The sequence below is a fragment of the Columba livia genome, chromosome 3 (genome assembly GCF_036013475.1).
Source record: "Columba livia isolate bColLiv1 breed racing homer chromosome 3, bColLiv1.pat.W.v2, whole genome shotgun sequence".
NCBI lineage: Eukaryota > Metazoa > Chordata > Aves > Columbiformes > Columbidae > Columba > Columba livia.
Window position 1 is genome coordinate 75139212 of NC_088604.1, and position 23939 is coordinate 75163150.

Below are 23939 nucleotides of genomic sequence, written 5' to 3' on the forward strand. Positions count from 1 at the left end.
ACCTGAACCTTACCATGACAGTGAGTGGGAGTCACATAATAAGACACTATTTCCTCTAAGAGGTGTGGTATTGGGCTTCTCCTTTTTCATCTGATAGACTATAAACTGAATAAAAACATGCCATTGATTTGTAAGGCTGTTCACTGAAAAACAGGTATCTTGCTTTGTTGTGTTTTCATCCTTGGATACAAGTCCTCCTTGATTATTTGGCAGAAACAGCTCTCATGTCTAATCTGTGAACAGGGAAAAAAACATTTTCATTTCTTAATGAATGTATTTCTGCAGCTATATTTTTAAGAGGGAACAACAATACTTAGGCATTTATTCTGTGTGCTTAGTCACTTGGAGAAGGGCTACAGTTTTCAAATAAAATGAGCGCTTAGTTCTCAGCGAATTCAGTGAGATTTTCATTCATTTCACAGCAACTTTGAAAATACCCTGTACTGATAATAAAACACCCTAGCAATTTTGTGTTTTGTATCAAACAGAGACTTTTTGAAATCCAGGCAGAGTTATGAGATTAGGGCTTGTGAAAAATTAAGACAGTGCAAGACTTCTCACTTCCTAACATTTTGAGTAAGTCAAAGTATAATACAGAAATAACATCAATTTTGGCTGATGAGTAATAACTGCAAGTGTCAATCAATGAGTTTATCTCACTTGTCAAGGAAAAGGAATAAGATGTAGTCAAAATTGTTGGTACTCTGATCTCACGTCAGTGGGTATATTTTCTGAAGAGAATATTTTTATTTTAGTCTGCTGCATTAATATTTCTGTTCACTTACTTTTGAGAAAAAGGCTGTCTCTGACAATCAGAGAGTATATTCTATGCTCACATTTTCTAGACACTAGCATGGCTTACCTGAGAAAACCAGTGGAATGGGTCACTCGTGTAAGAGGCAAAATCAGTGTTGAATGCTCTTACTGAGTTTGATTTTATTTTTGAAAGTAAAATATCAGTATTGAGCAGAGTTTCCAGGTGAGGCTCAAAGATTATGCCAGGTTATGTCATCATGGTTATGTGGGATCGAAGACATGATTGACTATACATGCTCTGTCTTGGTAAAGAAGTGCTGCAACCTTGGCACAGTCAGAAGTAGAAGACAGCATACCTGCTACTGTTAATATGGCGAATCTGGGACCAGAGAGAAGCTTAGGAAGTCTCTGTGCTTAGTATAGTTAATTGTTTGTATCACAATAGTTTTTAGTTGTACAGTCTGGGATCCCAGTGTTTTGGACACTGTGCAAACACAGAATAACAAGATGATGCCTGGAAAATTTGCAGTCTAGCTGATTGCAAAGCCACCTGGACAATGGGTGGACAGATGCCATCAGCTAAAGATGCAGTGAAAGTTCCTGCCAATTCCTCAAAGTGCTTCAGTCTGCCAACATGTGTCACCTCTGTTTCATACTGGCTGAGCTTAAGCCAGCTGGCTCTCCTTCAGGTCCCTTTTTGCATCAGGTATTTACACAGCAGGGAATGCATTTCTCTGGGTTCAGTGAAGAGATCTAGAACAAACTTTCTTGTTCACAAAGATGACAGTGTGGACAACACTATCTCAGTGGTTTTCAAATACATTTTGTTCTTCCTTGGGTTCAACACAACTTGCAGGCTTCCACAACTGAAAGCCCTCAAGGAAGAACTGAAATTACTCCATACAAACATCTGGGAATTCTTTCAAAGGACTCTGAATGCTTCACAGGATTCAGAAACTTGCTTCTCTGTAGCTCAGCAGGAGTGCTACTGTTCATGGATTCCCGATGTTAGCATATGGCAAAAATCCATGAATAATTTTGGGAAATAAATTATTCACAAATTTTGCCCTTTATGCTTGTGAAGTCTTTGAATTTGTTTGCTCTCTAGAAATGTCTTCTGGTAAAGACTCTTGCTCTGTAAATGATCCACAAGCAATTCATTGTAAATATACCTAAAATACAATTCTTGACCTGCTGAACCCTAATCCTGCAAACACTTATGCACATTCTTCCTGTGATTAGTTCCATTAAAATCAAAGGAACGTTTACATGTGCACAAGTGTTTGTAGGATGAAGGTTTAGGTTGGTTCCATAACCCTTGTTATTCTACGTGCTATGTAGTTTCTGATTGCTAAATGAGAAGCAGGCACTCAGAACCTGTGGAAAGCCAGAGTTTTTCAGTCCCAGGGTACTACTGCTGTTCCCTTACTGAACAGTTACAGAATCCATCCTTACAAGTCTGGATTTTTGGTTTTTTTTGAATATGTAATCCTAATTTGCTGGTAGTGATCCAACTTGAAATTAGCTTTGGAACACGGTTAAATGCAAAGCAAAGGTTATCAAATCAAATTAATTTAAGAATCAAAGTGAATATTCATCAGCTTTTTTAGGACTTCAGCATTGCAAACCCTTCTGTGCTGTGGACTTTATAATGGGGAAAAGTAACGATAAGCAAAGACTTCCTAGGTTTTGTATCCATCCACAGTTATAACAGAAAATATTAATATTTACTAGAGTTTGGCAGATTTGTTCACAGAAAATAAATCTGGAGTTTGAAAAATTTAGCTGGCTCTCTGAAGAGGAAAGCAGAATTTAGGTATAGCTATTGACTGACATATTTAACTATGTAGTTGTATCATATCTACTGTATGGTGAGAATATTATACTCCATTTTGGATTTAACAGATAAATTGCGTTTGGCATTCAGTTCTACAGTCTCACTTGACATTATTCCTATGTGTCTGTCGTTTTCAACATGTCAAGCAGGAAAGCATCATAAAAAGCTCCATTAGTTGTGTATGTATGTGTATATGCATGCATCTAAATAATCACTAGTGACTGAAAAGAGTTACTCCTTCATGTGTGTTGGAGATTTCCATTCCCTTAATTTCAGTTCAGAGAAGCAATATTTAAACTGTCATGAAACAAGATCTCTGAACCACTGAAAATATTCCTGGTTTTCCATTAAGATATGTAGCACATGTTTACACCCTTGGAAATTTTTCAATATATCTGGTACTTGATCCATTAGGCTTTGAATGCAGAAAGTAAATTTTAAGTTATTTAGAGAAGTATTTTATTAGTTAGAATGTTTAGCCCCCTCTGAGATCTGTATAGCTGGATTCATAGTATCAAAAAATATTCCTAACAAAATGCTTTACAGGTCTCTGAAATATTTATACAAGACAGTTTTTGATTCTTTATTCCCCTAGAAAACATGTGCTTATACAGGGTTTTAAAGGTACCTTGGGGTTCAATTTCTTTCAGTGTTTGTTTGGGGTGATGTGCGCTTGTGATTTCAGCACACAGGAATAATGTGTTTCTCATTTACGCAGATTAAAAGCTGTTATATGATAGCTTACATAGACCTGAATTTAAATCTCTGTTTATACTACCATGCACATGCGTACACACAGAGATCCTCTTGTGCCTCTCAACTCACCCTCCTATGAAAGGGTCTTAAGCAGGTTATACTTATGAATATATTGAAGCCAGCTCAATAAAGTGTTTTCTCATGTATTGAATTGAAAGAAACACATTCTGTGAGTTGTATCCTATTTCTGCTGTGTGTAATGAACTCTTATGATATAATTTAGAGAAACAAATTATAATTTTCCTTAGCTTCACTTAAGTTGACTGTTCTATTTTAATTTCAGAAAACAGTGGTTTTGCTATCAGAACTTTACAATTTAAGTGTAATTTTATTAAGAATAAGAAAAATAAGTAAATGTAGATTATGCCAATATTTCCTCTAACATTAGTTGATTTCATCTGGATGATTACAAAGATAACTACTTGAAAGTAGCTTTGCAATTGACTTAAAAATGATTCAAAGGAGATTTTTATTATTTTATTTTATTTTATTTTATTGAACTGTGGTTCAAATTCTGCTTCTAATTAATTGCTTTGAATTGAAAATAATCTCACTGTAACCAGTTCTCGAAGGGTTTTAAGAGGCACAAATGACACCAATAACCAGGACAGCATACCTACCAATCCCTACAAAGAGCTCAGTATAAAGCGGAGAACTCTGATATTTTCATTAGTATGTTTTTTGCTTTTTATTTCACAGAATGGAAGAAATAAGTGAGATTCAGTAGCATGGGTTTTTAGAAGATTTCTAGAAGTGTCAGTGTTACAGTCCAGGTATCTCTCACAATACTAACTTTTCCTGGACAGTGGTGCTGGGAGCTGGAGTGAAGGTATCATGCCTTCTGCTTTCCAAACATATGAGTGGAGGTTCATTCATCTTCTTCTGCTGTCCTGCTCTGGAGTGAGGCTGCTCAGATGCCAGACTTTGAAAGGGCTGCATGAGGTGAGGTTGAGGTGACACCAGCACCCCTGTGCCGAGATGAGTTAGGACAATCAACTCCTTCCACACATGGCAGAGGCCAGCTTGCTCAGGCATGAGTCTGGGCTGGGGGCCAGGTGTAATGAATGAGCTCTTTGTATCTTCTCCTGTCAGTGAGACTTAGGAGGGGGTTTTGAACTATTCCCCTTCCAGAAGTGGGATGAACTGCTCTGGCTAGCCCACCTTTCCTGTAGGCACATGTATGCGCCTGCTCCAATTGCCTAGAGCTTGTTGTACGACACATTCCTCTGGGGGAGAAGGGTTACTTTACACTGTGTCATTGCACTCAACAGCCTCATGTGATGTCAGCTTCATTGCACATATAATGTAAATCCATGAGCATATCCACACTCTCTGTTTATTGACAATTTCCATGAATCTTACAGTTACTGAGTGGTAGGTTACCGTGTACAGCACTAGAGATGGTCACATATTTCACCCTTTTGTATCTGCTCTGCATACTTATCTTTCAGATTTCTCATGCAGACCTATTAACAAATTGGAGTCTACTTAAGTGTGGGAGAAAATGTAACTTTCCAGCCCTTACAACTCTCTCTCAACATCCTTTCTCTTTGAAAAGCAGGAAGATTTCTTCTGAAAATGTATGATTGATGCATTTTATGCTGTATATATATTTAAAAGGACTGCTTTCTCTGTACAGTATGAGTTTTTTTCCCCTGGCAAGCCAGGACTCTTAGTTAATTAAGAACTTTCAGCAAATATCTCTCTTCGTCTTTAATCGTTCAGTATAGTCCAAGTTTTCCTATCTGCTTGTATAAGGCATACTTCAGTGTAATTAGAACACCATCTGGGCTGTAAAGGCTGGGATTATCTAAACTACGTAAACAGCACCTACAGAGAGTTCATTCTCTAGATGTCATTGACATTGCCATATTGGTTTGAACCAAAGTCATGGATAAAAATAATTAATATTAGATATACAATCCCAGATTTTGAAAGGAAGTATGTTCCTCTGACTGAACCTTATTTGGTTCCTACCAAATCAAAGGAAGCTAGTCTCTTTTATAAAAAAATGACTTTATTTCCTGAATTACTTTATTTTTTTTTATGTTTTTCATGAAACTCCAATGCTTTCCTATTGCAAACTGAGCTAAGTTTACTTTTTTTTGCAAACACTAAAAAGCCGATATGTTAGGAGCTGTTTGAAAGAATGTTCTCTGTTTCCACTGTCCACTTTCTTTGACACTGCTGGTTTCATCCTTTGTTTGCTGTGTTTCTTTTTCCCTTGTTCTTATTCCTTGATAAAAAAAATCAAGGCAAACAGAACCACAACATCTGTTTTTCACATGTTCACAAGCCCATTTCATTGATTCTATGAGCTGTGCAGGATTTATACATAGCATTTTGTTCACTAGATGTGTTTGTCAATAGGAAAAGTTAAATCCAATAGGGATTACAGAAAATAACTCATTTGAAGTTTCTATAACAACTCAGTTTCTTAATACAAGTATTTTGACCCCTGTATTGCAGTAACAGGGTGCACAGTTCTCTTGGAGCCAAGTTTGTGGTTCTAGGCATGCATCACACAACCTTATTGCAAAATTGGCAACCGAATCAAGGAAAGAGATTAATGTGCACTGCAGTGGCTGGACATGTAGAGTCCAGGAATCAGGCTTTAATTTACATCTCCTTGTATAACTTGGTAAAAAATGAAGGCACACTGTCGTGGTGCTGGCATTTCCAATGTTTAGAAAAACAGGCCTCGCTGTTCATCGTGAGTTGTTTTTACTTTTGAAGTTCATTAATTTCCCTAATATAGGCAAGTGCCTTGGTGAAACTAGGGTTATTTGGGAAAGCAGAGCTTTTCTGGGAAAGTAAAAACTGTATGGCTTATTCTACAGTGAAGCCTTGTTTTGTTGAATTCCTCAGCTACTTGAGCTTTAAGCTTGGAGATGTAGCTAAGCTTTAGGGTGAATGTTTTGTTGTTGGTAGCGCTCATTCATATCTGGCTGTGGGGTATCTTGCGGGCAGGCTTCACTTCATAGTTGTCTCTTGTGGAAGGCTGTGGGGGGAAGGAGGAATGTGAATACATACACACTGCTCTGATTCTTTACAATCTGCTCAAGGGAAGTAGGCCTGAGAAGCAGGTTAGAAAACCCTGGTTTATGTTAAAGGAGAGGCATGCATTTCTTATTATAAAAGTATTACCTGAATGAGCCTGTTAAACCTGGACTCGTCATTACAAATCAATCCTGGTCTCCTGAAGAGAGGGTGGAAAAACAAAAACAAAAAACAAAAACAGATTAGACCCACTGGATCTTACTCTGACTGTACTGTTGTGCCATTGTCTTAATTCAGGAAGATATGGCTGATATACAGAAAGTGAGCTCATTGTGGGGTACAGTGAATGTCTTGTTGATGAAGTTTTCCCTCCTTTTACTATGAATTTCAGAAATTGTTAAACTGTGCAGAAAGAGAAGAGTACCTTGTATGCCTTATATCTTGGATGGCACTCGTAAGTGGGCCCATTTTCAGTCCTAATACTGAGGAATAAATTTATTTTTTTGAACTATATATTTACAAATGTATAAGGATTTATACCCTGTACATAGGCTCAAATTATGTTTCCCCTTACAGATTTGTCTTCTCTCTCAGTGGTTTAGCTTAGTAACACTTTCCCTTAGTAACATTTGTAATTTTGAGATAAGTAGGAATTAATTGGGTTAAACTGCTTCTAACCAAACCAAAATCTGAACTCCTTTCTTCAACAGCAAAATCTTCATTCCTCAACGCCTCTACGCCCCAGTTGCCTTCTTTGGGTTTTATCTCTGTTTACAGATAAAACAGCATGCTGTAACACAGGACAGATAAAGTGAGCACATTCTATACTCATTATATTTTCAGTAGAGACTACATAAATGCCTGTCATTAAGAAGAGCAATGTATTTTTAAAACATGCCTTGATAGCTAGGCAGTTATATTCTTCTGCAGTGTTTCCTGGTAACCATTTAAAAACACACCAGTGGCATTTAAGTAATTTCTCAAATATCTGAGAGATGAAAAGTGATCCTTTTCATGCAGAAAAAGCAGAAAACAGAAAAATTAGAGATCACTTCAAAAAATATTGTAAAACTTGAATTTGGGACTCCCATCCTCTCCCTTTGTCTTGATAGATGTTTCTATCTTTATACATCCATGAAATTCATAGGTCATATTAATTCTGCTCGAGCAGATCACAGGAACCAGAACAACTCAAGGTAATCTTTAATATTAAAGGCAATCCTAGGTGCTTTACTAAGTCATGTCATCAAGCATAAAGTTTGGGAATGTTTCTGAAAGTACAGTGTGAGAACCCAAGTTCACTTTCCATTTTAAATTTAGATAATTGAATGAAACCTTGTTCCTGAAAACAAAAAAGGCAACTGAAGTGAAGCTTGTACTCTGCATTGTGAATGAAAATACAACTATCAAATGGAGATAGAACCACGGAAGTACCCTATGCTTTTTGTTACCCCTGTGAATGATCTTTTTTCCTCTCCCATGATGTCTGAATGTGCGATTCCCTCCAGCTCCCTTATGTTTTCCACTGTGCCCAGAATTCAACTTTATTCCACTGGAAGTTGTATTGTCTGCCCTCTTTAAGTCTCTTTAGTAAAACATTTATCTATCTTCAAAAATAGACAAGTTAAATACTCAATTTTAAATAGAATGGATTTGCAATTAGAAAATAAAATCCAACAGACTTAATGAGCTCCTATATTAAACAACAAGCTTGTCTTGTATACATGCACTGCTCCAAAAAAAATTTAAATAGTGACTTACGGTGTTGCAGGATGATAAAGTGCTGCTTATGTTATCAGTTCCCACAATTCTGCTGTTTGATAAGGCCAAAATTCTTGAGTTTAAAATACACAAGAAAAAAACCTTACTGAGAATTTGACTCTTCAGTGTGCAGAGTGCGGTGGCCTTGGCCCTCCAAAGCACTGAAGCACTTGCTTTTCTTTAAGTTCATTAATTCATTTGATCTAGTGAGAGCACTCTCTTGACTTACTTAAAGAATGTGCTGTCCAGTCTGATGTTATTGTTATTTTTCTAAAGAAAATGTCTTAATGTAGCAAAACAAGTGGTTTCTGACACTCTATGTTCTGAAGAGCTTGCTCACACCAAAAGGAATCCTTCTGTGGACACACAACAGCTTGATGATTAGAGCATTCAGCTGAAGAGGAAAGGATCTATGTTCAACTCTCTGATCCAAACCAGACAGAGCAAGGAATTGAACCTGACTCTCCAGTGTCAGAGATTAGGGTACTCTTCTGGGATAACAGCAAGCCAGGTTTTAACTCCCTGCTCTGTCTGGTTTGGATCAGGGAGTTGAACCTCAGTCTCCCCCATCTCAGCTGTGTGCACTCATCACCAAGCTATTTAGCCAAGATGAGATAGGCTGTTTTGTTCTCAAAAATAAAATAAAAAAGTAAAATACCAAACCAAACCAAACCAAAACAACAAACTCATTCTGCACCAGAACAAAATCTGAATTACCCAATCCTGACACTTTCCACATGATGGAATTGTTGTTTCCTGGCCAGGCCTAGAGAGAACTACTTCGTGGTCACATACCGAGAGTGCCAGAAGCAATAGGAAGATATAAAATCCCTCTGCCTCTGCAAATGCAGCTAAAGATGCAAAGAGATTCAGCCATGTTACCCACATGGCTTTGGCCAAAGCACCTACATAAAAACCTCCAGAAGCCTACTCATTTGAATGCCAGAGCTATCTCAGTGAACTACTTTCTTTTTTTTTGGAGGAGGAGAATGGAGGAGGAAGATTAATATTCTGTCAGTGTTGGTGCTGTCAGAGGTGTCTGTGTCAGAGCACAGGCTGTCCCTGTGAGTTCACTTGAAACTTCAAGCAGCGTTTTCCCCACTGGTTTCCATGCCTCTCTTCCTTGGCTTTCTACCTGATTCTCTCTAATTTCCATGCTTGTCTTCTCCTTTCACTACCCTTACCATATATTCATGTCCTTCTGCTTCCCACAAATAAATTGTTCTGGCTTAAGCTTTGGTTTTTAAGAAGGCACACATAGTTGAACCCTGGTGCAAAACCCCTTGTGAATGTGCTTATATCAGCTGACAGAAATAGATGGGTTTTAACTGTTTATCTTGTCCTTGTAATTCACACACACATATTGAATCTCTTAATCTAATCCCAGGCATTTTTAAAGGTTTAAGGATAATTTTTTCTCATTACATTCTCTTTTCCCTTCTGATTTTAACCAGCAGTAGACCACCTATTGATTTTTGACAATCTAGCATGTAAATGCTCTTATAGCCATCTGCAGCGGGTTTAATTTACTCTAGTCGTATGAAGTTCAGGGACTGAAAATCTGTGTTCGCTGGAATTTGCAGTGTTGCATATCTACAAATATGGAGTGTAGATCTTTAATTTTTGAATAAGAGCGCTTTACATCCATTCACTTGAGATGGAAAATGACTGCTGTGTACTAAATCAACATCAGAGTATGCATATTTATACCAAAGAAGTATTCACAGGAAAGTTAGAATGGAAATGTGGGGTCTATGAATTATAATCAGAGTAATCATTTCAGTTTCATTAACCAACAGGCAAGCACTTACTGTCGCAAAATGCATAGCTGGAATGTATGGTTATTATACATGTACAAGAGGGGCTCAGTTTTAAGGGGTATGAACATTTGGGATGCTGCTGTCGTACATTTGGATTGTGCTTTCCCCTGTCACCCACAAGGTCCAGGGCACAAAAATGTATTGTTTCCATTTCTCTGCATTTATCCAGCAGCAGACAGTAAGATGCATGAGAATCCCCTTCATGTGTTACTGTTGCTGTGTTTTCAAAGAGCAAGATTTCATGGCCTGCTCCAGAGGCAGGACACACACGCTCCTATAACTGCACATATGCTCAGTCTTGCAGGAGTCCATGTCATGTCAGCCTGTGTATAAAACCAGGTTGTGTTTTTATTCAGAACAAGCCTGACTGCTGGAGGGGCATGACAGGGTATTTCTCTATCTCCTTGTTTACTCTCAAGTCCCATGGTCAGTAAGCCTGAGATGGTTTTCACTTTTCAACAGCCTCTCTTCTTGACCCTATTGGATATTACCTGTTAATACTGAGAGACCAACTCTGGGCAACATGACTAGCATTGACCCTTGCTGAAGTTGACATGGTGGTCTTCTGAACTAATATAAGGAAATTCAGGCCACGGCATTGCCGCAGGATGTTCCTAGGTGGTTTCCTGACCAAATGCAGGATGTGCAGCACATGAGGACAACAGACCACATTGTACCTAATGAAGCTAGCACACAGGGTAGTGGTCCAGTGAGGAAACCATCCTCACAATCCATGATGGAGTGCTATCATGTAATTGGATCACCCTGCTGTCACTTTGTAATCAAACCACACACTTAAAACTATTCTACATGATGTTGGCTGCATTGCTTCCTTCCTGGCAGACACTTCAGAACCATAATTACATTCATCTCCATCTTTAATTTACTCCATTGTGCTCCTGTCATTGCAGGATCTTTGCTACCAAGTGCTATGCTTTCATTTCCTCAGTGCTTACAGTAAATTGTAAATTAAGGGTGGTATGATTAAGTCTGAATTGTCACACTTTTTGCGGGATGAACTAAAGGTCATAATTATTTGAACATTAGTTTATTGTGGTTTAATGAGGTACACAGTATTATATTTGACTTGGGGGATAGATAGCGGTCAGTTTGCAAAGAAAGACTGCTCCCTGCCAACCCTGGAGAAGTGAGCTGTGTAATGGTGCATTAGGAGTGGACCTTTATTTTAAATTAAATGAATAGTGTTTAATTATTAAGGCCTGAGCCTTCAGTCTGCTATAATATGCTGGCTTCCTTCAGTGGGAACTAAGGATGTTTCCTTCTTGCATATCATACCTTGTAAAGTTTCATACTGAGCAATTCTAAGACTGTATTTATGCTTTTGTATTAGTGATTTTACAGCCTTTTTATTTAGCAAAGGATGAGCCAGGGAGATTTGAAATGGTATTTGCAGAGGATATCTGTCATATTTAATGGAGAGTGTCCAGGAAGGTAACACAACTGCCAATCCCAAATTAAATACTACACAAAGAGAGAGAGAGATTTTCATGATGCCAGGTTTCCAAGAACTGGTTCATTCCATAGTGTTCAAGTAATGCTTTAGTGGTTCTTTAGTGACTCTTGTTTAACTTCAGTTACTTCCAGAACTTCCATTTTATAAACCTCTTTTAATCACTGCTGTAAAAACTCATCCTGAGTTAAAATTCAGTATACAGTTAATGTTCCAAGAAATAGCCATGCCTGTCTCTCTTGATTCCCAGCTCCTCTCTTTGTTGGAAATCCAATTTCTTAATCTTTCGTTTGCCAATTATGAGAGGGAAAGAGAAAAAATAATCAGATAACATTGATGAAAATTTGTCTCCTAATTGAAATTCAGTACTTGTAAGTATCTATATAAGCAAAATAAAGCAGGAGTAAAGATTCTGATACTTCACGTGACTGCTTCCAGTATAGCTCGATCTGCCTCCTTTCTATTCCTCCTTTCTCTATCTCCTTTTCCAGCTCATCCTACACCATCCAATAGTCAGCTTTGTGCCATTCCAGCAGTGACTTAGCTTCATCATTGGTGGTTCTGCCACTGCTTCCATTTTCAGGATAGATAGACATGAAGTCACCGTATCTGTGGGATTCCTCATTTGTGCACCACAGGTTGGGTTTGTTTTGTACCATCTACATTTGGTTTTAGAAAAAGAAAAAAAATAAGTGCAATGTTTCAAAGGCATATATGAAAAAATCCATCATTCAGTCCCTCTGAGGGACTGAAAAGAGTGCTGGCCTTACATCTCTATCCATCCCATGTTATGGCAGTGTAAGAACCAGAGACCAGCATGAAGTTTCTGCTCTTCTCTCTGAAAACCTGATAGCACTCTGTGGGCAGGGACTGTACTAAAATAGCTCTAACATAAATGTATGCTGCTGGGCTGGCAGTTTCTATCTTAGCTCTGAGTTTCCTTCATCTTTTTTGCTTTAATGACCATTAGTTCTTAGTGTCTGAATAGAGAGCTTTTTTGTGGCTTTAGTTGAGAGTGGATGCTTTTGGGATTTGCAGCTGATTTCTCTAATGGTAAAAGTCTCAGTAAGAGACAGTCACAAAGGTTAAAATGAACATGAGTTTGTAGAAAATACTGTTTTTCATGCACATTTCCAAGGGGCAGGCCGCTTAGATTAATCAAGTAATGTAAAAGCCATCCCCACTAAGCAAGTCCCCATAGTTCCATTTTTCCAGCATGAGACCAGAATTATGCACCTTATTTCTGAGGTCACTTCCATAATTGCAACAACATACATATTTTGTAATAGCTTTTCCTTTTTAATGGATATTTAAATTGAGGTAATTAAATATGGTTATTTCATACCCATCTCCTGAGAGGAAACATAACAGCATGATGAAAATACAAGTGAATTGGAAGTAATAAATGTCTCCTAAAAGGACTGCATTTGACTCCCTAAGTAATATTGGTTATTAATTGTTCAGACTCTCAGAGTGATAATGTGGAGATTCAGACACCTGCCATAGTATACAAAACTGGATTCCAAAATATTTCAATTTAATAAGCTATTGTTGAAAGTGTTCCTGCAATCAGAAGTACCAGCTGTATATCTCAGGGACAGGCAGTCATGTAACTTGGTACGTAAAGCAGAAGTATAAACTTTCGAAAATTGGATCCAGTTGCTTTTCTCTTCTGGACTTTTTTAGGCCCTTTTCTAATCCTGAATCATTTCTGTCCGTATCCTAACCTGTAGGCTAATAGACTTGTGTTACTGTGCCAGCACTTCAGACAAATATGTTTTCTTTCTTATGCTGGAGCTGGACCCACATGGCTATATTGCAGGTCATATTAAACATAAGGTGACAAGCCTCTGAAGGCTATTTGCATTGGCACAGGCTGAACCTAAGTCCTCAGAATTTCAGATTCTTCTCAACATACTAAAGTGTCTTTGGCCTCCAAAACTGGGGTAGATATTGGGTAGGCAGTTGCTACCTAATAAAAACTTCAGCTGCCTTGTGTCCAGCTAGGCAGCAAAGGAGCAAGACCTCCTTATCATCTGAGTTTTCAGACCTGTTTCCTGTTCCCAGACGAAACTAGAAAGTTAAGTGTTCACAAGAGAATGTTTAAAAAAGGAAAATAAGGTCCACAGGCTTTCTCAAATTCTGCTCTGGGTTTTGGATGGCATCTCAAATGATTACAGTGTTCTAGCTGCTTAATTCCTGACTCTTCTCACAGTGACATCTCTGAACTATTAGCAGGAATAAATTTGCTTGTCAAAACCCTTTCAAACTCTCATAGAGGAAAAACCAAACTAAAAAGTGTCAGTCAAAGGTTAATCATTTCAGATTACCTGTATCGTGGTGTGATGTTCTGATTCTCATTTTCCTGTTTAACAATAATATTGCAAGAACTTAAATAAATGTAATGAACTGCTTTTCAGTCCAACAAGTGCTCTAGCCTAACTTTGTCACTCAGTTACCTGTGAAAACTGTTTATAGGATCATGTGTGTTTCTGCTATGAACATTATCCCTTCTTTCCACTACATTTACCCTAAGAATAACAGAGTAGTCTGAGCCTAAATGAAATTACAAAACAGATGCACATAGAATTGATCACAAGCAGTTTTACATCATATGGGAGTGTAAATTAGCTGTCTGGGCTTCCTCAGTAGTTAATGGGGAAGGAGAGATACGTTTTAAGGGAGATCCTATCCTATTCTAATAAAAAGTCTAATGCAGCTGGGATGAACGCCTTCTGTATGGGTTCCTTCATACTGAGCTTAAATAGCTGTTATGGATAAGACACCTCATTTCACCAGGCTTGAGTTCAACAAATCCCTCTCAATGCATTTTGGTATGATATGAATGCCCGGGATTGAAGGGTAGGGCCTTGAAAGAACATCCTTATTTAACTCTTTTGTTTCCCCTCCCTGAAATTAGAAGATAATTTTAAAATAGTAACAAAATCAAAAGTTAAATGTATGTAGAGAACTGAAATCTGCTTCCTGCCCTTCTCAAGAAATAATATTTCTTCCTTGTAAGACATAGAGATTTGGGGTCACAAAGCAATGGATCTGTAGCTCACCTCCAGCTAATATATTTTCTATTCTACTTTATTTTTTCTGATATTTGGATAAGCACACATAAAAGATAATTTGGCTCTGAATTTCACTTAATTATTTTAATTTATAAGGATACTTGAGAGAAAGGGGAAAGGGGAAAGGGGAAAGGGGAAAGGGGAAAGGGGAAAGGGGAAAGGGGAAAGGGGAAAGGGGAAAGGGGAAAGGGGAAAGGGGAAAGGGGAAAGGGAAAGGAAAGGAAAGGAAAGGAAAGGAAAGGAAAGGAAAGGAAAGGAAAGGAAAGGAAAGGAAAGGAAAGGAAAGGAAAGGAAAGGAAAGGAAAGGAAAGGAAAGGAAAGGAAAGGAAAGGAAAGGAAAGGAAAGGATAATATCGGAGGGATTTTAACAAGGAGAAATTATAACGACCTCAACCTTTCTAGGATAGCGATTAAGAGGTAGATAATTACTGTTTGTAAGAGATTACCAGGAAGTGCAGTGAGGGAAAAACTGCAGTGAGCCATAAAACCACTAAGTCTGTTGAGGCCATGATTTTTAGACTCCAGCAGAGTTAGAAATTTAAGTTCCTAGGCTCAACTTTTGAAGGGCTTTTTCTTTCTGCAATGGGGCTCAGGAAGAGCTCAGGAAGTCCTCCAGAAGTTGAGGAGGGTCCTCAGCACATCTAGAAAAAGAAAAGCTTGTGATTTATGGCTCAAGAGAAATAAATTCATGAACTGTACATATATGAGTGTGTAGAACAGAAAACCAAGAGAAAATATTTTCCTTGTGTTGTTTTTTTCTCCCAGTATAACCAGTAGCACTGACAAACTTTGTTAAATTATTTTTTTCTATATAGCACTATATGTCAGTGAAGTTAAACCTGCAAAAAAAATATGAATAATTTTGACTTTTGGCAGACCAAAACTTATTTACAATTTTCAGTGGCCATTTTATTTGAGTGCACTGCTAAGCCTGACATTCATATTAAGAAACAGAGAATAAAAAAAAAAGCTTTAGATTTGCTGATTGGAAGTTCTCATGTCTTTAATTACTTGAGTGACTGACTGGAGATAGTTTCTTCTCTTGCAGGAAGATTATTGTAAACTCCCTTTTTAATTAATTAATTAATGTAAACTTCCTTTTAAGGTGATTAATCTTATCTATTGTATTCACATTTTTACAGAAATTAACAAAATACTTTTCTAGTCATGACTTCAGGTGTGTTGCAAAAAATAATCTTCCAGGATTGACAGTAGTAAATTATTATCAACCAATCAGGGAGAGTCAAGGCACCTGAGTGCGTATTTTAGAAGGTTTATAGACAAGTGTCCTACAGACTTAAGTCAAAAATTCCATCCTTGGTACTAAAGCTAGATATATCTATAGAGAGACACACGTACCTGTGAGAAATATAATGTATAATGACAATTCTTTGATTACCTTTATATTATAGCTGAAATGAGGTGTTTGTATATTCCCATCATTTGTGGTATGTATTTGTTGGTCTAAGGTTTGCTCTGGGTAAAACTATCCTTAAAGCAAACACTCAAGTCTATGTTACGTCTCTGAACCTGTAGGTTAACTCCATGTGGTTTCAAATTCAACCCTTCAACAACAAATTATTATTTATGTAAGCTGTCAAATCCACACAGGACAAGCAGCTGCAGCAGAAGAAACCAAAGCACATAAACCATAGTGAGAAGCATAAGGCTCCCATAAGAGACTAGTCATTCCCTTTCTGTATTTAGTCCACTAAGAGTGAATTATTCATTACAATCAAGCTAAAGTTCCCCCAGTCTTGCCATTTCATCCGCAAGTTTGTTGAAAATTAAAGCTCAGCGTGAAGCCTCCAGAGAATTACTCTGGGTTAATAACACCTGCAAAGAACAGAGGTTTCACTGTGAGGTAAATTGCTGTATGATTGCCCACACATCAGCAAAAATTATAATTGGGAGAAACTGAATATTTTCTCTGTATTTAACTGGTGAGGATTTTGTGGAGTGTCGTTTTACATTAAGTAGTAGAGTTATAATTTAGAATGTTTCACAGCGACCAATTGTGTTTGTTTTAACAGTGAGATTTCTTTTCTATGAGAAGATTTCTGTTGCTGTCAGCTGCTATTCTTGCAATATATGTTCACAAACCTTTCTTAAGCTTAGAAAAATTATCAGAGGCAGGCTTTAAACTATGGATTTTTCCCCGTGATTTCTTGTAAATTTGAAAGTTGATACTTTCCCCTACCTAGCTATATCTCATAATTAGCAAGCTAAGTCATGATTTTGATTTCGTCTGTAGCATATGTACACTCAGCAGCTCCCTAGACAGCAGTGGAAACTACCTAAAGCATATCTTTTTGTTTCTTCCAGAGGTCTCAGGAATACACTCATGCCTTCTGCACGGAAACTGCTTGGGCTCTCTCTGCTCATCTCTGGGCAAATGTGCTTTTGTGACTTGCAAAGTCACGTGGCTTAGTTTTAATCACAATGCACAGTTTGCTTACACGGTTGCAGTGTCTGAGCCTTACTTACCAGTAAGCTCTTTTCTCTAGAGAATATACTTTAGAATTATGTACTGAATGCTGCCAGAATCCTTTTGGTGTAGTCTTCTGTCCCTCCCTTCTCATGTCTTGCCACCCTTCTCATTTCTGTGCCTTACATAGAAAGCTCAAGTGCTTGTCTCACTAAACTCCAGCTTAGTATTATAGTAGTATCATTGTCATAGAGGCTGGGGTTTTTTTCTTCTTTCTTTCTTTTTTTTTCTTCCTTGCTTCCTTCCTTGCTTCCTTCCTTGCTTCCTTCCTTCCTTCCTTCCTTCCTTCCTTCCTTTCCTTCCTTTCTCTCTCCCTTTCTTTCTCCCTTTCTCTCTTTCTCTCTCTCTTTCTCCCTTTCTCTCTTTCTTTTTCTCTCTTTCTTCCTCTCTTTCGCTCTTTCCTTCTTCCTTCCTCTTTCTTTCTCTTTCTTTCTCTTTCTCTTTCTCTTTCTCTTTCTCTTTCTCTTTCTCTTTCTCTTTCTCTTTCTCTTTCTCTTTCTCTTTCTTTCTCTTTCTTTCTTCTTTTTCTTCAGTTTTGACAGAAAAAAAAAAAGAAAAACAAAACCAACAACAACCAACCAAACGAACCAACCAACCAAACCCCAAACTCCTCAAACAACAACCACAAACACACACAACCAACTAACCAAACACAAACAAACAAAATCCAAAGAAAAAAAGTGGTCAAAGGCCAAGGGAAGAGGAACGTATCTAGGAGAATGACATCTGGTTTCAGATGTGTACTTGTAGGGTAGTGAAACTTGCTTTAGTAAATTCCTCTTACATGCTTTTTACAGTTACTGGAATAAAATGTCCCCTGTGCCAAAGACAAACACGTAAGAGACAAAGAATTCATAATTGCATGAATGTGTTAGATGATAATATGTAGTGGGTGCTGCCACTATACATAATGGCTGAGCTATTCTTACTGCTAAGGGCTAATATAACACAGGTTCATTTCCTTGGATCAACATGCCATGTGTTAAAAAATAATTTGCTGGGCAAGATGAGGCTTTTCAGGCTCAGATAATCCAACTGCCTGCTCCAGATCACTGAGAAGGAAATAACAAATATGTACTGATTGACTGATCTTCCTTTTCCACAACACTTCAAAATGTTTCCCTTTCTCACTTAACAACAAACCAGGCCTCCTGCATGGAACTGTCTGTGAAAGCCCTGCTGTGGGCTCCAGCTTCAAGCTTGTCATCCCCGTGTCACTTATTGTGGATTATCTTAGAGTTTAACTCAGTTATTACAGGGCTAGGGGATGATCTGGTGTTTGGCTCAGGGCTCTAGAAAAGAGGAGAGGAAGCAGGTGTATTGCATAAGCAAACCTCCATGTGTCAACATCCATGAACTTGTCAGATGAACTTATCTGCTCCAGCTGCACTGCTCTAAGAGTGGGTCTTTCAGTACATTTATCTGATGTATTATGTATCTTAAAAGTGCTGTCAGTTTCTTTCAGAGAACTTTGTGGCATAGGGAATATAATTATGAGGATGATCTAGCATCACCATAGGATCCTACAATATGAGCCTAAGTACCAACTAACAGCATTGAATTGGGCTAGGTGCCTGTCACAGGAGCACCCCAAAAGTCAACTTGGGCAGGCAACAAGCTCCAAAGAGACTTTATTCTAACCAGTGCTGTTGAACAGAAACCAACTACAAATGGGGTTTATCCAAAATTATTCAGCACTCTGACAGCATTATACAACATAGGTTCAGATACCAGTTAGGAGTTCATTTACTACACAACTGACTCAAACTCAAGGGGATCAGGTCCCAAAACTCTAAAGTGATGATTAAAAATGCACATCTTCACACTCTGTGACAAAGTAAAGATTCTCAAGGGTACCCAGATCTCCTACCACATTGACAAGGTGTCTCAGTCCTCAAGGAACGTTCCTTAGGTGGCCAGTCTAAGGAAGAGAGTTTTTGCAAAAGTACTGCTTTGAGGGACACCAACTCAAAGCAAGAAGGGGTCTCAGCTGTGGTCCATTTATACCATAGTTGAATCTGAGCTGCGGTCATTTATGGTAGTTTTCCAGAAACTTCTCTCAAGCAAGGGATTTCATTGGTCAAGGGCCATGTCTGTTGACCAAGAGGCGTGTGCATGACCGTAGAGGCCCGTCAGCTTAGAAGTTTCTGTTGCTTTCAGGGGCAGGGGAGTACACCTGCCATAGTTCTGTACAGTGGGAGTTAACCCCTGTCCAAGAGAAAAGTGAAAATGGAAAGTTCTGTCATTTTAAAGAGAAAAACTAATGCATGTTCAGAAAGCCAGTGTAGTTCAGAGGGGCAAAAACGGAAAACTGAAAGAAGTGTTGTGCTGTGGTCTTTTAGTCCATGTTTCAAATGGTCTGTGTCACACACAAACTTGTTGTTTCAAAGCTGTTCTTTTCACAATGTGACACCCATAGAAAAATATCTTTAAAAAGGAAAAATAATGGAAAAAAATGAAAGAAAGAAAGAGACCCAAGGTGTGCAAACAAGATTCATAGTTGCTTGGGTTCAAACACGTGTTTTTTTATTCCTTCTCTATGTTACAGATATGTACCTAAATTTAGATGTTTTTCTTTGAATTGTGTTACGAACTTGTCCTTAACATATGGAAGTCACATTTATTTCTAATTTTGAACTGTCATTGGAATTTAAATTTTGTGAAAAGAGGAAACAAGAAAAGAAAAAAAAAATAATCTGGTTTTCTAGGTTGTCCTGGAGCCAAGAAGAATGAGTTCCTGACTAGTGTTTTGGATGCACTGTCCACAGATATGGTGCATGCAGTATCTGATCCATCATTGTCTTCTAGCCGGTGGGTTTCCAGTCGTTTTTGTGTGTCTTTAAAAAAATTCCGACACCAGTGAAGGAATTGTTGATGACTTTGAGAAGTAAATCTTCATCCTTCACAAAGGGTAAATTTCCAAGAGCCTATCTAGGAGAGCTTACTTCAAAGTTACCACTGTAGACTGTGTCCACTAAACAGAGATGCGTTTGATAGCTAAATTCTCAGCAGCAGCACAGCTTACAGTTTATCTGTAGCTGCTGGCACAACTGTGTCACAGCCTTTTTTGTCCTTTCAGGCATTACTTAATGAATATGTGCTACCTTCTAGATTCATAGTTTGCCTAGATGCTTGTAAAACAAACCAATGCTATCAACAATCACAGTTATAACTTTCATTGTAATCCAATATATTTTGACGTTTTATCTCTAAGAGCATCCATCGTGGGTTGTAATTGGAGCCTAGGTATTTGACGATGCTGACTGTTGGCTTACTTCAGTCTGGTATATTACACATTTTCATGGTTCTTCCATCTATGGAACTGTCTTTTTCTCTTTTATTTCTCTCTCCACTTTTCTGTGTTTCGGGAAATGAAAGGGGAAAGCACTGTTTTCTGACTATTGTGCTGACCTCAACAGAGTTTCAGAGAGATAACTAAGAACAGATTCCAACCCTTAGTGTAAAATTTAGGATACAGTTGGCCAAAGTGGAAAAAGAAGAATTCAGTACAAGAAGCTAGTGGCCAAGAGCAGGGAGGCCCATGTAACAAAGCATCAGACAGTGATTTAACTATCCTGAAATAAAGGTATAAACTGAGGTTTAGGTATCAGAATTAAGACTAAACTCCTGTTTTCTGTTTCAGGGTTTCAGAGCCTGATCCAAATCATACTCTGGAAGAGAGAGTGGTCCACTGGTATTTCAAACAGCTAGATAAAAATTCCAGTGGTGACATTGGCAAGAAAGAAATCAAGCCATTTAAGAGATTCCTAAGAAAGAAATCAAAACCCAAAAAGTGTGTGAAGAAGTTTGTGGAATACTGTGATGTGAACAATGACAAATCCTTATCAGTACAAGAATTAATGGGCTGCTTGGGAGTAACAAAAGAAGAAGGTAAAGCAGAAACAAAGAAACGCCATAGTAAGAACCTTTTCTACCTTGTTCACTAGATTATTCAAAGCAAATGAAGTCTAATAGTTGTATATACCACAAGTATCCAAAATAAAAGAATACACCTGTCTGTAGCCAATGCAGCTGTTGCTTAGGGCAGATGGCAAGAAAGCTGCTTCTGTGTACGCAAATCATCACTTTGCTCCAACAGAATCAAAAATTTCCTGTTGATTCTGACCGTTACACTTATTACAGTAGGAAACCTTAGAGGATACGATAACATTAACAGTCATCGCAAATCTAATTTAATGTTATTATAGTACTATGTCCTGAATGAGTGGAAGTAACACACCTGTGCTTTTTGGATTCCTGCTGGGAAGGAAGCACATTGTTTTCTGATGACTTCTCATTTCTCAAATGTTGTTTAGAGATACAGTGAGGAATGTGGTCATCTGCCAAACAGGTGGAACAACTGCTGGTACACAGCCACCTTACTGTGCTGCCAAATGGTAGAAATGGGAACAACTAACTACAGTGTGTAATGGTCCATGCGGAGTTCAATCACACAATTCCTGAAAACAAAGAAGAATTTAAAAAAACAACAACAGCAGTAGATCCCCATACTGTAAGAAGTTGTAGAACCTGAATATAGGCAAATTGTTTTGTTTACCTGGGACTTTAAAATGAAGCCAGGGCAGTAAAACGAAGGTATCACAGGAAGTGAAAAGCAAAACAAGTGGGAAATGCAGTCAGAAAAAAAAATATTGTATTAAAGGGAATACCGAGGAAAGAGAGGATAGCTCTGTGTTGTACTTATAAAGTAAATTGTCTATGCCATACAAAAACAGATCTCTTGAAACACAGATATCAAGTGCAGGATTTTTTTCTGTTTTGTTGTGGGGTGCTTTTTTTTTTGTTGTGTTTTTTGTTTGTTTGTTTGTTTGTTTTAGGTTTCTTGGTTGGTTTCACTTAAGTGAGGGAGGTGAAAAAAATGTGTATAAAGGTGGATGACTGTTATCTTTATGGTATAAACATGGAAACTGAAATGTAGCATCCTTTAAATTCTCAATATTTGGCAGACTAAAGGGGAGTGCATTATGGTCATTCCATGTGTTACCATCCAGACACATCTGTCTTGCTGCAGATGTCATTCCTTGGTCTGAAATGATGAAATTTGAGTTTGAGTTGATGAAATCATTACTCCAGGACTTAAAGGAAAGCTATAGCAAGACTCAACCCAAAACTCAGCTTTTCCTGTGTCCATTTCAGTGAAAGAAAAAAAAGAAAAAAAGAAAAAAGGAAAAAAGCTTAAGGTTCTCCTGCTTTATATAAGCTGCCTATATTGGAAAAGAAAGTTGTAAGAGGCATGAAATTATATGAAGAGCACACAGAGATTTAGCTAAATAAAAAAGTCATGTTCACCATAACTGGAGATTTTTAACAGAGCTTCTCCAACAGAAATGTAGTCAATAATGAGAACATTAGTTTTTGGAAGGAAAAAATACCTCAGAACTTTTGCATTCAAAAACTAATGGCATCCAGTTGGAAAAAAAAAATCTCAACCAAATATTCAGTTTCTTTCCTAAAAATAGATATCTCTAATGACAAAACAACAAAATTTGTTTTTGTTGGAATATCAGCATTCTGTGTTTTTTCTCCTACTTGATAATTAAAATTTCCTTTCTAATAGACCTTTCACTTGCACAAAAGAAATCATTCAGCACGCCGCTAGAGTTATATTTCTAGAAATAGGAGAGACCTCATCACTTGAGGTGTGAAAGCTGAGATAAGGAAGCCGGTCTGTAGCATTTTGTGTGAATCCCAGGTATCTTGTGAGAATCATTTGAAGCAATATAAGAGCCAGAGAGCTGCAAAACTTCCTTTCTTGGGGGAATGGGAGTTTCTGTAGTATTTTTCAAGGCCCAGTTTCATTACCTGTTGTCCCAATGCAGCTCAGTTAACTAACAAGCTGATGTGGAAAACCAAAAGGATGAGTTCCTCTCTGGCCTCACAAGTTTGCTTGTGAAGTTGAATAGGCCAGCAGACTCATGTAGTTGTTTTTTTTATGTTTTTGTTTTTTTCCTCATTTAGAGCAATGTCTTGTACTTTCCTATGAAGAAACATAAAAATAAGACATAATCATGTTGCTTTATAGATTAAATTTGAACAATATCTTTGGCTGGTTGAGCTGTTCCTGTGCAATGTCTTTAATTGGAGTGAACGCCTTCCAGCCAGTCTGATTGTCCGTGCTTCCTTCCCACTAGGAATAATAAGCTACTAAAGATTTAATAAGTTTGTAATGATCAACACTGACTAGATGCAATCTGTCCTAACCAAATGTCACATATTAAATGGCAAGAAATGCTGTGATTCAACTTCTATACAACATGATAGAAGCAACACCTGTGTTCAGGAAAGAAAATAGCAAATGTTTCAATGGAAAATCTGAAATATTTTATCTCATATATTGAAAGTGGTGCAGTTACCCTGCTCTAAATGATAGCAGAATGAGGGCTTCAGTTCTTCAGGATGCTACGTATAACTTGCAAGTTATATTAATAGTGATTTCCTTTTCCTCCTTTAGCAGCGCCTAAAACCAACACGGAGAGCACTTCATCCAGCAGGCAGGTGAGTACTGAGGAGAGGAAGATCTCCATTCCTGCCTTGCCCAGCCGAATGCTTTAGGGTTTTAGCAGTTGTCATTGCAGCTTCAAGCTACAGTCATCTACCATTCTGCAGACTTGCCAGGAAAATGTAGAACAGCATCCTGATTAACAAATTTTGACTTCAGTTCTGTCTAAGAAAAGCTGAATCAATAAATGTAAAGAAGATTATGCCTGCACATGGATGTACCTAGTAAAGTGTAATTGACATCTAGGTTAGTGATAATTAGATTAATGTAACTGAGCCCTCGTATGAGTCTTCTGCATTCCTGAGTGTTCTCATTCCCACACACTTTTAAATGTGCACTGCTTTATCTTCATTTACCTTTTACTGTAACTGAATTATGTTAAATTTCCCGTGAGTCATACTATAGACACAAACTTTGATTGAAATAATTCTTTCTGAAAAAAGCCACACATTT

General features: G+C 37.8%; 1 protein-coding gene across 6 annotated transcripts in view; it reads left to right on the top strand.

The window, feature by feature from the left end:
* The window catches only part of SMOC2 (SPARC related modular calcium binding 2), a 143010-nt gene that overhangs the window by 115268 nt on the left and 3803 nt on the right, over positions 1-23939 (top strand). For 2 of the 6 annotated variants that reach the window (XM_021296190.2, XM_013369084.3), the window contains exons 10-12: positions 19675-19777; positions 20610-20884; positions 23439-23482. In XM_021296190.2, the coding sequence (XP_021151865.1) occupies positions 19675-19777; positions 20610-20884; positions 23439-23482 (422 nt within the window). The remainder of the gene's footprint in view (positions 1-19674; positions 19778-20609; positions 20885-23438; positions 23483-23939) is intronic. The other 4 variants (XM_065057682.1, XM_021296189.2, XM_065057680.1 and 1 more) reach the window with 2 other exon arrangements.